The sequence below is a fragment of the Balaenoptera ricei genome, chromosome 14 (genome assembly GCF_028023285.1).
Source record: "Balaenoptera ricei isolate mBalRic1 chromosome 14, mBalRic1.hap2, whole genome shotgun sequence".
Classification (NCBI taxonomy): Eukaryota; Metazoa; Chordata; class Mammalia; order Artiodactyla; family Balaenopteridae; genus Balaenoptera; species Balaenoptera ricei.
In genome coordinates this window covers 28,038,135-28,051,586 of record NC_082652.1, presented here as the reverse complement: position 1 = coordinate 28,051,586, position 13,452 = coordinate 28,038,135, and the positions used below count along the sequence as shown (strand labels likewise).

The 13,452-nt window shown below is 62.1% G+C and overlaps 2 protein-coding genes and 1 non-coding gene across 4 annotated transcripts; 1 reads left to right on the top strand and 2 right to left on the bottom strand.

Moving 5' to 3' along the window:
• Positions 1-2,495: 2,495 nt before the first annotated feature.
• On the bottom strand, positions 2,496-8,599 carry RANBP1 (RAN binding protein 1). The gene is made up of 6 exons (XM_059895324.1): positions 8,448-8,599; positions 7,244-7,380; positions 5,565-5,722; positions 4,120-4,248; positions 3,392-3,457; positions 2,496-2,929 (listed from the first exon to the last, which is right to left on the bottom strand). Exons 1-6 carry the CDS (start codon positions 8,460-8,462, stop codon positions 2,793-2,795), a joined length of 642 nt encoding a protein of 213 aa, XP_059751307.1. The 5' UTR covers positions 8,463-8,599; the 3' UTR covers positions 2,496-2,792.
• On the bottom strand, positions 3,224-3,349 carry LOC132348272 (small nucleolar RNA SNORA77). The gene has a single exon (XR_009497402.1). It is a non-coding gene; the product is annotated as a small nucleolar RNA SNORA77 (small nucleolar RNA).
• A 228-nt stretch (positions 8,600-8,827) lies between the features above and the next one.
• On the top strand, positions 8,828-13,188 carry TRMT2A (tRNA methyltransferase 2 homolog A). Of its 2 annotated transcripts, XM_059895322.1 has the most exons (12): positions 8,871-9,129; positions 9,246-9,793; positions 9,988-10,096; positions 10,345-10,526; positions 10,705-10,819; positions 10,911-11,026; positions 11,103-11,214; positions 11,655-11,777; positions 11,956-12,031; positions 12,302-12,418; positions 12,554-12,650; positions 12,739-13,188. In XM_059895322.1, exons 1-12 carry the CDS (start codon positions 9,106-9,108, stop codon positions 12,968-12,970), a joined length of 1,851 nt encoding a protein of 616 aa, XP_059751305.1. In that variant the 5' UTR covers positions 8,871-9,105; the 3' UTR covers positions 12,971-13,188. The 2 variants fall into 2 exon arrangements, with proteins under 2 accessions (XP_059751306.1, XP_059751305.1); XM_059895323.1 differs by lacking the exon at positions 12,739-13,188 and having other exon boundaries at positions 8,828-9,129; positions 12,302-12,357; positions 12,554-12,644.
• The last annotated feature ends 264 nt before the right edge of the window (positions 13,189-13,452 follow it).

The following is a 13,452-nucleotide window of genomic DNA, read 5'->3' as shown; positions in this document are numbered from 1 at the left end:
TAGGGCCAGGCCCCTCCCATCTGGAGCAACACCCCGCCCGCAGCATTTATGAGGGTGGGGGATTGTGACACTGCAGGGGCACCTTGGTTGTTTATCCCCTGCCCACCTCACAGCCCTTGAGCCACAGGGCCAGCGGGCAGGGTAAGGAGGGCGGGGCTGCTGGTCCCTCTGCATCCCAGCCCAGGCTGCAGGCCTCCCAGGACAGAGTGGAGTGCCCCTCGGGAAGGGCCGGGCACCCTGCCCGTGCCTGGGATAGGCCCGCGGGCAGGCCCACCTCCTGCAGGAAATCCCACCCCACCAGCACCGCCACTTCTGTCGCTTAAGGTGGACCAGCAGCCTCGCAGTTCTGGACCGCGCGTGGGTGGACCACAGCCTCCACAGTGAGGACCGGCAAGTCTGTCCCCTCCAACACATCCCTGGGTCCTCTGTTCTGAAACCAAGACCCATCTGCCCCCTCCCCAGATCGGAATCCATGTGGGGCCCTCACCCTCCCTGGCCCTGGGCATCTGCTTCTCTACAGCCAGAACCCCGCGCAGCCCAGCGGCCACCTCCTCGGGCCACGCTGCACAGGCCCTGGGACTCCTCAGACTGGAAGACCTCACCTCGCCTTAAGGTCCTAGCCCAGCAGGCAGGGCCGTGAGCTGTTAGAAAGGAAGCTGGGCTTGGGGGCCAGAACAGAGGCATTAATGCAGCTGCTGGACAGCAGAGGTGGTAATGGGCTTCCTCCCACCACCCCCAGTTACAGCCTCTGCCCATCGGGGAGCCCACCCACCCCAGGAGGCCCAGGGCCCAGAGGTGAGCGGAGAGCAGACACCTCCTTGCTCTGCCCAGGCTGCCTCAGCCTCTGGTGGCCTCGGGGCCTGAGGACACACTGTAGCCCCCCCGGGCCTGGCCCTGGCTCCTGCCCTTCTGTGGCCCAGCACACAGAGGTCCCCGGAGGGCCTCCAGGTCTGTGCGGGGTGAGAGCTGTGCAGTGAGCACCTGTCGCTGGGCGTGGGCAGGAAAGGCACGTGTCCCCCTTGAAGAGGTCCCTGCTGACTGCCTGGGCAGAGGGGTCCCGGGTGGGACGGACCCAGTGAGGCCATGGCCCAGGTGTCCTCTCCTGAGCACAGCAGAGTGCCTGAGCTGCAGGCCAGGGGACTGACCTGGAACAGCGTGGCCATTTCGTGCCCCACCCCCACCCCATCACACACCCCCTCACACACCCGGGACTGGGGGAGTCCACCTGGACATATACTGGCTGGGGGCTCAGAGAAGCCCCCAGTGTCCCTGCTCATCCTGGCTGTCACACCTTGCAGTGCAGCCTGGTCACAGCACGGCTGTGCCCCAGCCACCCTGAGGGACCACCCTGCTCAGGGTTCCCCCCTTGGAGACACATCTCCTCACCCAAGAGGAGGGAAATCAGCCTGGCATTTTACAGCAAGTGGGATTCACCATGTACTACAGCCCAAAGCAGAGGCGTTCCACGTCCCTTCTGTGCTGGCAGGGGTGTCTGACCACCCTTCCCCGGAGAAGGACCAAGGCCCAGCACCAGCCTTTCCGGTCAATGCATCATGACCTCCACCAGCATCACGACTGAAATGGGGAGGTGCAAAAGCTTCCACGTCCCTCCCTGGGCCTCCCTGGGCGGGAAGGACCACCACAGGTGCCTGGCGAGCAAGCGAGGCCTAGGGATGCCAGCATGTGACCAAGGCCAGTGAGGTCTTCAGTTTGGCTTCCTTTGGAGGTGCCTCCACCAGAGGGGCCAAGGAAGTGAGGTTTAAATGGGACACGGGACACAGGGAAGACAGGCCAGGGCTCGGCCATGATGGAAGCCTCTGATAGATGCTCCAGGGTCGGCTCCTGCCGTGCTCCTCCCCCTCCCCTGCGGGAGCTCCTCCGAGCCCGGGTGGTCTCCCGGGACACAGGCCATTACAGGCATGACCCTGTGCTTGGAAAACCTCTCTGTTGCTTAGGCCTACCTGCCTTACAGGACAAACTCCAAATGGCACCAACCCGCTTGCATCCCTGAAGTCGTCCCTTACTGAAATCTCCCGCAGATGTCCCCGGCCTCCACCCAGACGGAGGGCCAGGAGCACACAGACAGGTCTTCTCCGAGGATGGCTGTGGGGCTGAGCCCCACCTGCGCCAGGCACCAGGCCAGATGTGCACGCTGTGGACGGGTGGCTCCGCCAGGGCTGAGGGCCAACAAAAGATGCCCGGCCGAAGCCAGGGGACCCATTGGGTCTCTCTGTGCCGCAGCCAAGGGGACCTGGTGGGCTTCCTCTCTCCCCCAAAGGCCAGGAAAAAAACCTCCCTGCTCCTGGCCATGGGGCGAAGCAGGGCTGTTTAGGTCTCCAGGACAGCACTGGCTTCCCCAGGCCACCTGCCCCACCAGCACCAGCTCAGACGCACCGCGGCCCAAAGGCCACACAGCAGAGCGTGTGTGACGGCCAAAGGGGCAGGAACCCACTGTCCCAGGATGGGACCGACGCACACATGGTCCTGCCTCCATGCAAGTTTCAAACGTGTTGTTTATTTGCTATTTTGATGACTATAAATAAGTGTTTCCACTATGGAAAAGAAAGTTAGCACAGTACATTCTCACGACTGGGTAATGGATTTTCTGAAGTCGTCTTCATTAGGGCGAAAACTTAGAAAAAAACAACCTGAATGTTGGAAGTCAGTTCTTTATATAAAGTCCCTTGTAAAAACAAAACAGAATAAAAACAAACCAAAAAGAAGGGTGCAGGGCAAAATTTAAAAAAAGAAAAAGGGAAAAGACAGGGAGAAAGAACACAATGGGAGCCGACTCATTGCTCCTCCTCAGCCACCTCCTTGGTCTCGTTCTCGGGCTCCTTGGTCTCATTCTCGGGCTCCTTGCCCTCCTTCACCGAAAGAGCTTCTAGCTTCTCAGCTACTTTCTCGGCACTATCATTTTTGCCAGATCCTGCCAAGACACAGGAACGCGGTAAGAAGGAATCACCGCTCTGCCCAGCCCCATGGCAGCGGACAGGCCACTTCCCTGTGTGCCTCCAGGTAAACACGTGCTCACGCCTGGGACCCCGCTCAGGATGCTGGCGACCAGCATGGGGCCCTGAGTAAGCAGGTGATCACGAGGACCTCTCCAAGCCCCTGTAGCCCCCAGGAGACTCCAGGCGACGTCGTGACTTGGCTGCTAGGCTAGGCCAGGCCAGAGGGCACGTGCACGGGGCCCCAACGGCTGGCTTGCCCCTCAGAAAGCACCTGTGTACCGGGGTGGCTGCGTTGCCCTTGACAGGTCAAAGTGGTCACAGCCCCCCGGAATGCTGCTGTGGCAGACGGAAAAAGCACCCGCCTGGGGCTGCAGCCAGGTGCAGAGTGAGTCTGCAGAGCCCCCCCGGGCGCCCGCCACCCCATGGGCATCTGGCACCTTTCTTTTCTCTCTCTTCAATCTCTTTCCTGCATTCTTCAAACTTTGTTTTGAATTTCTGTGCATCTGCAGAGATAAGAGAAGATACCCCCCTAAGGTCCCTGAGCAGCGAGGAGTACGTGTCCTGGTGGGTCTGAAACTCCAAGGTTCACAAGGCCCATCCCAGGGTGCCCCAACCCTCCACCTCCCTGCCTGACTTGGCACCCATCTGGGCAGGGCAGGGTAGCCTTGTTCCTGCCAGGTGCTCTGCTGTCTGCTCCTGCAGGCCCCATTCCCAGAGCAGAGGTGAGGTCCACTCAGCATTGGATGTTCAGCTACTGGGGTGCTGAGCCCCAGCACCCAACCAACCCCCCAGGGCCCACTGGGTGCTGCTTTTGACAACCCGAGCTGGAAAGATGTCCCAGCAGGGGAGAGGTCTGCCTGGGCACTGCCCTTGCTGGCACCCAGGCCATGGTGAGAGAACAGGTCGGCCCTGGGCAGACTGCCAGCACAGCCCCCTGTGAACTCAGCAAAGGAACCGCACTGTCATGGACTCAAGAGTCTGGGCAAGACCTCGAGGGCACTTAGGTCCCTTCCCCAAGGGCCCATCAGACAGCAGGGCAGGATCAGTCCCCACCACACGCTTCCCAGCTGCCGTCAACTCTCCTGGGAAAGCAACAGCACTGGCGTTTGCAACCAAACCACTACACCGTTAAGAAGCAGCGGCAGGCTGGCCCAGGCCTGCTTACTCTCGGCGTTAAGGAAGCGGATGGCCAGCAGCTCCTGCTTGGGGCACTCATCGGCGAAGTCTGCGTGGGTATTCCAGACCCAGGCACGGTCACTGCCTGCGTTCGGCTTCAGCTCCATCATCGGCGTGACTGGAGAGAGAAGCCCCATGAGGATGTTGCAGCTGTCAAGCTGGCCCACCCACCCTGACCCCTGAAGGCCCGAATTGGGGCAAAACAGGCCTGGTTTGGGGTTTGCCAACCAGGCTTAGACAAAGTCCTGTGGGATCCCGATTTTACCCAAACCTCTGAAAACACCCTATGTTCACGTAAAACCAGGACCGCTCTGAATCGGGGAACAGGGTGGCCCATTCCCTGACCACGAGGACACCTCAGCGAGGGTTTCCAATCCCAACTCAGCCAAGGCCTCCAATGCCACCATGGCTGCTCATGCTCAGCCCCATGGCCCTGCCCCTGTCTGAGCAGCCCCCAGACCCAGGGCAGACATGGGCCACAAGGCCTGGTGGGCCCAGCCCTTCCAGTGGCTGTGTCCATGCTTGGCCACTCCATCCGGGACCTGGCCCACAGAAAGTGGGGAGCGGCAGAGGAGCAGAAGCCAGGAAGTGGAGTGATCACCCAGGAAGGCTCATGGTCAGACCAGGCCAACCACTCTCAGCCTTGCACTGCCCAGGGACACCACGGGGAACGAGGCCACCGGAAGTGGACACCGAAGGCCTCGTGACCTGCTCGTATGTCACAGAAGGTTGAGCCATGGCCGGGAATAAGCACAGCTGTCCATCTCCTCAGACCTTGCACAGACTCAAGGGGGACGAGCTCCCCAAGAAACAGGAGCACCCCAGAGCCACGTTCACCCCATGCCCCTGGCAGAAGCCTCCTGAGATACAGGACATGCCCAGCCCCAGGAATACGTCACATTCTGAGCCGAGAGCGGTCATCCCAGCCCACAGACACCCAGTGAGCCCACATTCCTACAGGGCACCAGGCCTGGGACCCACCTGCAGCTCACAGCAAACAACCCAGTGACCGGCCTGGCTCTGGGAAAAGCAGGGGGTCAGGGAAAACCCCCGGGGAAACACCTCAAATTGGGTTGGAAGACGAGGACCAGGCCAGAGCCGATGGCCTGGGCAGGGTGGGAGGACCATGGGGCAGGGACATGGAGTCTGGCCCGTGAAGGCCCGGGGGACTGTGGTGCCAGGAGGCCCCTCCCTGCTCATCTGGCCACATCACCCTCCAGGCCGCTCCCTCTGGTTCCTGCCAGGGTCACCTGTGTGCCCAGAGGAGGGGCCCTGCCCCGCCGGACACGTTTGCTTCCAGACACACACTTGCGACTCCAGAGCAGCCCAGTGACCAAGGGACTGACATGGGGGGAATCTTACTGTCACCCCTTTGCCAGCCAAGCTGCGGGTGGCTTTCCCTGGATGCCCCACACTGTGCCCGGGGCCACCTACTGTAGTGGTTGGCGCAGATCTTGAGGGTCTTGTCCCTGCGCATGAGGAGGCGGATGGTCCCCTTCTCCTTGTGCTTCAGCAGCTTGACGTCCCCAGTGCCCCGCTCCTTCCACTCCGGGAGGTCGTTCTCTGAAGCGAACCGGAACAGCTTGGCCCGCCTTTGAGGAAAGCCGTTGAGCGAGGGGTTAGGCAAGCACAGGAGGGGACGAACGAGCCTGCGCCCGCGGCGTCACAAGACACCCCTGCCTTTCTTTTTACTCCCAGTACCACAAGTCAAGACGTCAACAAAAGAGTGAGACGGCTCAACAAACTCCAGATTTTTACTTCACAATAAAAAAAGGAAAAGAATTTCTACAGTTGCAACATATTCCAACAGGAAGACCTGACCTCTCAGAGAGCCCACCGCATCCTGGGCAAGGCTGCAATCATGGGGCAGGGGGCTCCCTGGCGTCCCCGGCACCACAAGGGCAGCACGGAAGTAGGCAGGGGCCGAGGAGCCTTCCCTCTGCTGGGAAGACGGGGCTGCAGGCCTCTGCTCAGGCCGCCAGGCTCTGGCCCAGCAGCCCACCTTCCTGCCCAGAGCAGCCCTGCCCTTTGCTTCCCCACAGGACCCCAGCTCAGCCGGTCCCTTTCCTGTGGAAGACTGCTCTCCGAACTCAACTCTGTCAAGGGAGATGCATCCTCAGGAAGAAGCCCCAGGCCCATCATGAAGGCCCCACCCACTGGCCTCACTTCCCTCAGGACGCCAGGAGGTGCAGCAGCATCTCTACGCAGATCAGAGACCCAGAAAACCAGTGTCTTTATGGAGCCGCCCAGCACCCTCTGAGACCCAAGGGGTGCAAACAGCTCTCCTTCCCCAGGTCCTTGGGAGTGGTGGGGAGGGGCTGGTCTCTCCAGCCTCCCTGCTTTAGAGAGAGGAGTCGCAGTGCTGGTGATCCCCTCTGCTTCCCTCCCCTGACCCACAGCAAAGCACTCAAACCATAACCTGGCATCTTGGACAGAATTTGAAGGGGTGGAGAGTTTGCTTCCCCCTGATTTCCACTAACTTGTAGCTACATTAGCGTCTCCTGCGATCCCGCCTGTCCGCCGGTGCCGTCACTTTGTCGCACACATCTGGATGCACGGCTTCTGTGACCACTGCTTCAAAGTGACACGGCCACCGTAGCTTCTTGTTGAAAGCACCAAGAATCACGTATGATTTTTAAAGAGTAACTTTAATGACTATAGCACCGCCCACTCTCATTTGTAATTCCAGGCATTGTTTTGTACACTAAAAGTATTGAATCTGAAATTCATAAACTTTAAAGTACCCCCACATTTAAGGAAAAAAGATAATAGTAAAGACCCAATGCTCAACCAGCGGCAGGGGGCTGAGACAGTCTTAGAGGCAAGGCTGGCAAGGACAGGGGTCTTGGGGAGATGTCCCTTGTGGACAGAGCAGTGGTAACATGACACCTGGGAGTGCCCATGCCCTCCCCAGGACTGGCCTCAGGGCAGCAAGGACACCCAGGACCTAGGAATGAGTGGATTCTAACAACAGCCTTGATTTCCACGTGGGAGTAGCCATCACAAAACCCTCAGTGTGGTTAAAGGTCAAGCCAAGACCTTGACACCCGTAAGAACCAGTTACTATCTTATTCTAAAAATGCCTACTTCTGAAAAAACACCAACTTACTTACATTTTAAAAAGCTCCTCTTCATCTTCTTCCAGCGTTTTAATTTCTTGCTCAGGAAGAGAAACTATTGGTTCAAACTGGGGGTCATGGTTGGACTCGTCGGCATTCTCGGTGGAGGTGTCGTGGTCCTCATGGGTGTCCTATGGAGGAGGGTGGAGATATGACCCTACTGGCCACGCCAGAGCTCACCAGTGGCCAGAGCCATCATCCCCACTAGTGAAGGGCCTCACCACAAAGCAAGGGATTAAAAAAGCCTTTCAACTCAAAACTTTTCTCCAGGATCTGCAGGGAGACACCGGACTCTGACACCCTCCCCCAGATGCAACAACCACACCTGCACAGACTGACTGGGCTCCTTAAACCCTGAAACTCCCAGTGCCGGGGAGAAACTGCCCCAGGCTCCTCATCTGTAAGATGCAGATGCTGGTACTGCCACGCACAGACTAAGGACACGATGATGGAGAAAAGAGGGCCTAGAAACAAACACTACCCTTAAAACAAAGCAACTCTTTGAGTTTTTACTGGTTGAGAAAAATCTGTGCTCTTGCTTAAAAGGAAAAAAGTTGTGATGGGTCTGCTAGCGTTTATGCAGAATTCACAGTTCTGCCGGCAGTTATACCTAGGTTGGGAAAATTACGTTTTATAATTCAAAAGAATTCACACAAGAGCTACAGAATTCTAATCCAGTGCAAAAAACTGTAGAGCACAAAGGATCATGTTTTAGGTTGTCTCACGGAGCACGTGGCTTGGCAATCCACAGCCCAGGAGTATAAGACGCCCAGACTTAGCTCCCGGGCTCTGCCCAGAAAGGCAGGCCTTCGCCGGCTCCTCGGCCGGATCGCACCGGGCCGCACGGCCACCCCCGGGCCCCCGCCGCCACAGGCCGCCCGCCGGGCCGCGCGGGAGCGGAGGCTGGTGGCGGCTCGGGGACCAGCACTGGATGAATGGGGCTTTGCGTGGGCCGCGGGCGGGCGAGGGCCGTCTCGGTGCGGGGCCCGCGGGGATCGAGCGGGAGGCCTGGGCCCGACCGCGGCCCGGCGACCAGGAGCGAGCGCGAGGCCCGGCTGCCCCAAGGTCACGCGGCCCCGCGCCCGAGCCCGCTGGCCGGGGGTTGGCGGCGGCGCGGGCCTCCCACGTGGCCGCCGGTAGCGGCCCCGGCCCGTCCGGCCCCCGCCCCAGCCCGCCCGGCCCGCCCGGCCCGGCCCACCTTGGCGGCCGCCATGGGCGCGGCGGCGGCGGCGGCTCGGCTGGCTCGGTCGTCGCGGGCTCCGCGGCCTCTCGGCGGCTGGTCGCAGCTCCTTCCTCCGCGTCTGGCGCCGGCACCTCCCGCCCGCCCTCTCTTCCCTCCGCCCCGCGACCCGAACCCCGACCCCTGACCCCGGCGGCGGGAAACGCGCCGCGATTCAAAACCAGCGCAGCTTTATTGGCTCAGGCGGCGGACACTCTCATTGTCCAGCCCGCCCCACGCTTCCCGCCAAAACGCCCGCGGCGCATGCCCGGCCCGCCCGGGGGCCGGGGAGCGCGCACTCCCGGCGGCCCTCGCGCGCACTTCCGTCCGCGGCCGCGCGCGCCCCTAGAGCTCGCGGACAGTGCTGGGGGTCCGAGCGGCGCGTGGCGATGACGTCGACGGAAGTGGGGACGATAGAGACGCGCCGCCTCAGCTGCGCGCGCCGGCGGACGAGAGAGTGGTCGGCGAGGAGGGCGGCGGGCTGCGCAGCCCGTGCCCGAGACCCGGACCTGAGCGCGGAGGGTACGAGTCCCGCCCCCGCCCGGGCCGGAGCAGGGCCGGCCTCGCCGAGTCGCAGCCGCTCTCCGCGCGCCCCCCGTGTGCCAGGCCCCGGGCGAGGCGGCGGACGGAGCGGACGATGGGTGACGAGCTCGACGGCGAAGTACGGTGAAGGGAGACCCTGGCGGAGCCGGGGGCGGGTGGTGAGATGGGACGGAGAGGGAGAGGCTCGGGGCGCGCGGGCCCCAGCCAGCCCGCCTGTCTGCTGTCTCCACGCAGGGCCGGGCGCGCGTGGGGGGCCCCGACCAGGACGGCCGCAGCGCCCCGGGCCCCCAGCAAGGGGAGGAGCAGGCCACGGGGGCCGGGGCCGCGGGACCGGGTGCTCAGCCGGGGCCCTACAGCTACATCCGGGCCGGCCTATTCACTTCGGAGATCTTCAAGCTGGAGCTTCAGAACGTGCCGCGCCACGCCAGCTTTAGCGACGTCCGGCGCTTCCTGGGCCGCTTCGGGCTGCAGCCCCACAAGACGAAGCTCTTCGGGCAGCCTCCCTGCGCCTTCGTGACCTTTCGCAGCGCCGCCGAGCGCGACAAAGCCCTATGTGTGCTGCACGGCGCCCTGTGGAAGGGCCGGCCGCTCAGCGTGCGCCTGGCCAGGCCCAAGGCTGACCCCTTGGCCAGGAAGAGGCAACGGGAGGATCAGGGGGAGCCGCCTGCCACCCCCGCCACGTGCATCGCTGATGTGGTGACCCCTCTTTGGACCATGCCCTACGCGGAGCAGCTTGAACGGAAGCGGCTGGAGTGTGAGCAGGTGCTGCAGAAGCTCGCCAAGTGAGTGTGGGTGCAGGCACTTCTGGGCAGAGCGCCCATCGGTGGCTCCCTGTGCGCTCAGCCTGCTCAGATACCCCTTTGGGGAACTAACCAGTAAAAACCCTGTGTTACCGGTGGGGACAGTGAGGTTCCAAGAAGGAGCCCAGGCGCTTGGGCAATTGGAGCCTGACCTCTGCCCCTCCTTTGCCCTGCAGGGAAATTGGGAGCACCAACCGCGCTCTGCTCCCTTGGCTGCTCTTACAGAGGCACAAACACAACAAGGCCTGCTGCCCGCTGGAGGGGGTCCGGCCGTCACCTCAGCAGGTCAGGGCCTCTGCTCTCACAGAAACTCCTCTTGCCTGGCTCTCCCATCTCTCTTTTTTTTGCATATCTGCTTATGGTTGTCATCAAGTGTTTGTTAGTTGTCAGCCTTCTGCCCTGGGCTGCCAGGGCCTGCGGGGGAACCGGGGTCTCGCTCACCATCGTCTTTTGCTGTACACCCTCCGTGCACGAGTGCTGGACCGCCGGGGTAAGGGTGGGTGTCTTTCTGTTTCCTTCTCCCCTTCCTGCAGACTGAGTATCGGAACAAATGTGAGTTTCTGGTTGGTGTCGGGGTGGATGGGGAAGACAACACGGTTGGCTGCCGGCTTGGCAAGTACAAGGGTGGGACGTGTGCTGTGGCAGCTCCTTTCGACACCGTGCATATTCCTGGGGCCACCAAGCAGGTGGTGAAGGCTTTCCAGGAGTTCATCCGGTGAGGACACGTGGCTGGGTTGGTGGCTCCGGGACATCCCGAGGCAGTCTGGGAGCAGAAGACCTGGGTCCTATCTGGGGGGTCTGGTGGGTGTGGCTGGAGGAGAGAGCAGGGACGCTGCTCACCCAGTCTTGGTTGGCAGATGTCAGGGACTTAGGGCCATCTGTGGCTCCCACAGGTCCACTCCCTACTCGGCGTATGACCCGGAGACATACTCGGGTCACTGGAAGCAGCTGACTGTGCGCACCAGCCGCCGTGGGCAAGCCATGGCCATTGCCTACTTCCACCCGCAGGTCTCAAGCGGGTGGCTTGCAGGGGGAGGGGTGTCTGGGCCAAAGCAGACTTCGACACAGTCTTACGGGCCTTTTCTACTGCTTGCTCCAGAACCTGAGCCCTGAGGAGCTGGAGGGGCTGAAGGCTTCTTTGGCACAGCACTTCATGGAGGGGCCGGGCAAGACCAGCGGGGTGACTTGCCTCTACTTCGTGGAGGAGGGACAGCGGTTAGTAGCTCAGGTGAGGCTGGGCGGGTTTCTCCGAGGACTGGTGACACCGATAGACGCACCTTCCCGCCTACAGAAAGACCCCCAGCCAAGAGGGCCTGCCTCTGGAGCATGTGGCCGGGGACCAGTGCATCCGCGAGGACCTGCTGGGGCTGACCTTCCGGATTTCCCCTCACGCCTTCTTCCAGGTGACCAGATCCCTGGGCTCCGGGCTGGTGCAGCAGAGAGGGGAGAGCATCCAGGCAGTGAGCTGCCAGGGCTGTGAGGTCGGCCACCTGGAAGAAGGGCTCCTAATCGTGGCCACTCGCTAGACCCTGGTGACCACCCTGTGGGAGGGTGGCTTGTGGGCACGACACCAGGCTCTGGCGCTGGTGGGGTCTGGTATCTGCTGCTGCAGGGGTCCCATGGGTCCAGCTCTCAAGGAGGTGGGAGGGGGGCGGCATTGAGTTGCTTTCTCGGGCCAGGAGACTGGGTGTGGACGGAGGGACCCTGGGGCTCTCAGGCAGTTAGAGGTGGGGAAGGGAGTGGCGGGGGGGGGGCGGCGACCAAGAGCACAAGTGCCTGGGGATGCAGACACGGGGGCTGGAGGGCAGCAGGGAGGCTGCTCTGATGCATAACCCACGCCCAGGTGAACACTCCCGCGGCTGAGGTGCTCTACACGCTCATCCAGGACTGGGCCCAGCTGGACGCGGGGAGCACGGTGCTGGATGTGTGCTGCGGCACTGGCACCATCGGCCTGGCTCTGGCCCGGGTGAGCCCTCCTACCCCGGTCAAGAGCATGCTCTCCCCCACCCCACTCTTGTGTCGTCACCCATTCTGTCATGTCCCCCCAAGAGAACCTCAGACTGTTCCAGATCCTCTTCCGCTGCCCCCCCCAGAAGGTCCGGGGTGGGGAGGGGCGCCATCAGTCTGACCTGTTTTTGCTCCAGAAGGTAAAGAGAGTCGTGGGGATCGAGCTGTGCCAGGAGGCTGTGGAGGACGCCCGGGTGAATGCCCTGGACAACGGTGAGAGCCAGCGGGCCTCGCAGTGGGTGGCAGGTCCTGTGTGTCCCTCCACACGGCACCTGGGACCCACCCAGTGGCTCCTAGGGCTCATGGGGTGAGGGCAGAAAGGGCCCCTACTGTGTGGACCTATTGTGCACCCACGATGCCTGGGGCTGCCCCGCAGGGAAGGGTTTTCCTGAGGTGTCTTCTGGGGGCTTCTGGACACGGCTGGGCAGGTCTCTGGGGGGTGTCCCAGGCCTCATGGCAGGGCTGCTGCTGTGCCACCTCCAGAGTTGAGCAACGTCGAGTTCCATTGCGGGAGGGCCGAGGACCTGGTGCCTGCACTGGTGAGCAGACTGGCGTCCCAGCAGCTCACAGCTGTCCTGGACCCACCCCGCGCTGGTCTACGTGAGTGGTCTCCACCTGAGGCGTGGTGCGGGGAGGCAGAGGGTGGCCAACTAGGCTGCCTGGCCTCGGGCCCCTGTCCGCTCCTTGAGGGGGAGCCACTGGGGACTCTCCCTTGAGGGGTCTGTGCCTCCCCAGATTCCAAAGTGATCCTGGCTGTCCGCAGAGCTGAGAACCTCAAGCGACTCCTATATGTCTCCTGCAACCCCCGGGCAGCCATGGGCAACTTTGTGGAGTGAGTGTGGGGCCTGGGTGGACAGGGCCTCACCCCAGGAGACCCTGCTGTACCCACGCAGTTGACCATGGCGCTCCCTCCCATACAGCCTCTGCAGGGCCCCGTCGAACCGGGTGAAGGGCAGTCCCTTTCGGCCAGTCAAGGCTGTGGCCGTGGACCTGTTCCCACAGACCCCACACTGTGAGATGCTCATCCTGTTTGAGAGAGTGGAGCACCCCAATGGCATGGGGGCCCTGGAGCCCCAGGATCCTCCAGTCCAGCCCCCACCAGGGCCCCCAGGTGACACCCCACCAGAAACCAGGGCCTCCCCCGCTTCTTAGTCCTCTGGGGCAGTGGAAACCAGCCCTTCCAGAACAGTACCCAGACTGCATCACGGGCAGAATCCAGGGGCTCCCCAAGTCCTTGCCCTGCCTGGCATACTCAGGCAATAGCCACAGAGGGTACAAGACCCCTGTCCCCGTGGGCTCCTGTGGTCTGCTCCCCCCTCACCCCCAGAATGGGCCACAAGGGCTGGAATAAACAAGTGCTGAATTACCAATGTTTGTGATGAGAACTCGGAGCCTGGCACACAGGGACTCCCCTCTACCCTCGCCACAGGTGCAAAGGGGCAGGGCCAGGAGCGCTCATAAGAACTGGCCCAGTTGGAACAGTTCTCCCAGCTCTTTGTGTGGCCAAAAGTCCTGGCGTCCCAGCAGAGCGCCTGCTGTCTGACGAGAGACACAGGCCTTGTGGCCAAGGGCCAACTGTACACATGGCATGGGGAGCACAGAGCAAGATGCTGCCCTGTTGCCCTTCCCCACCC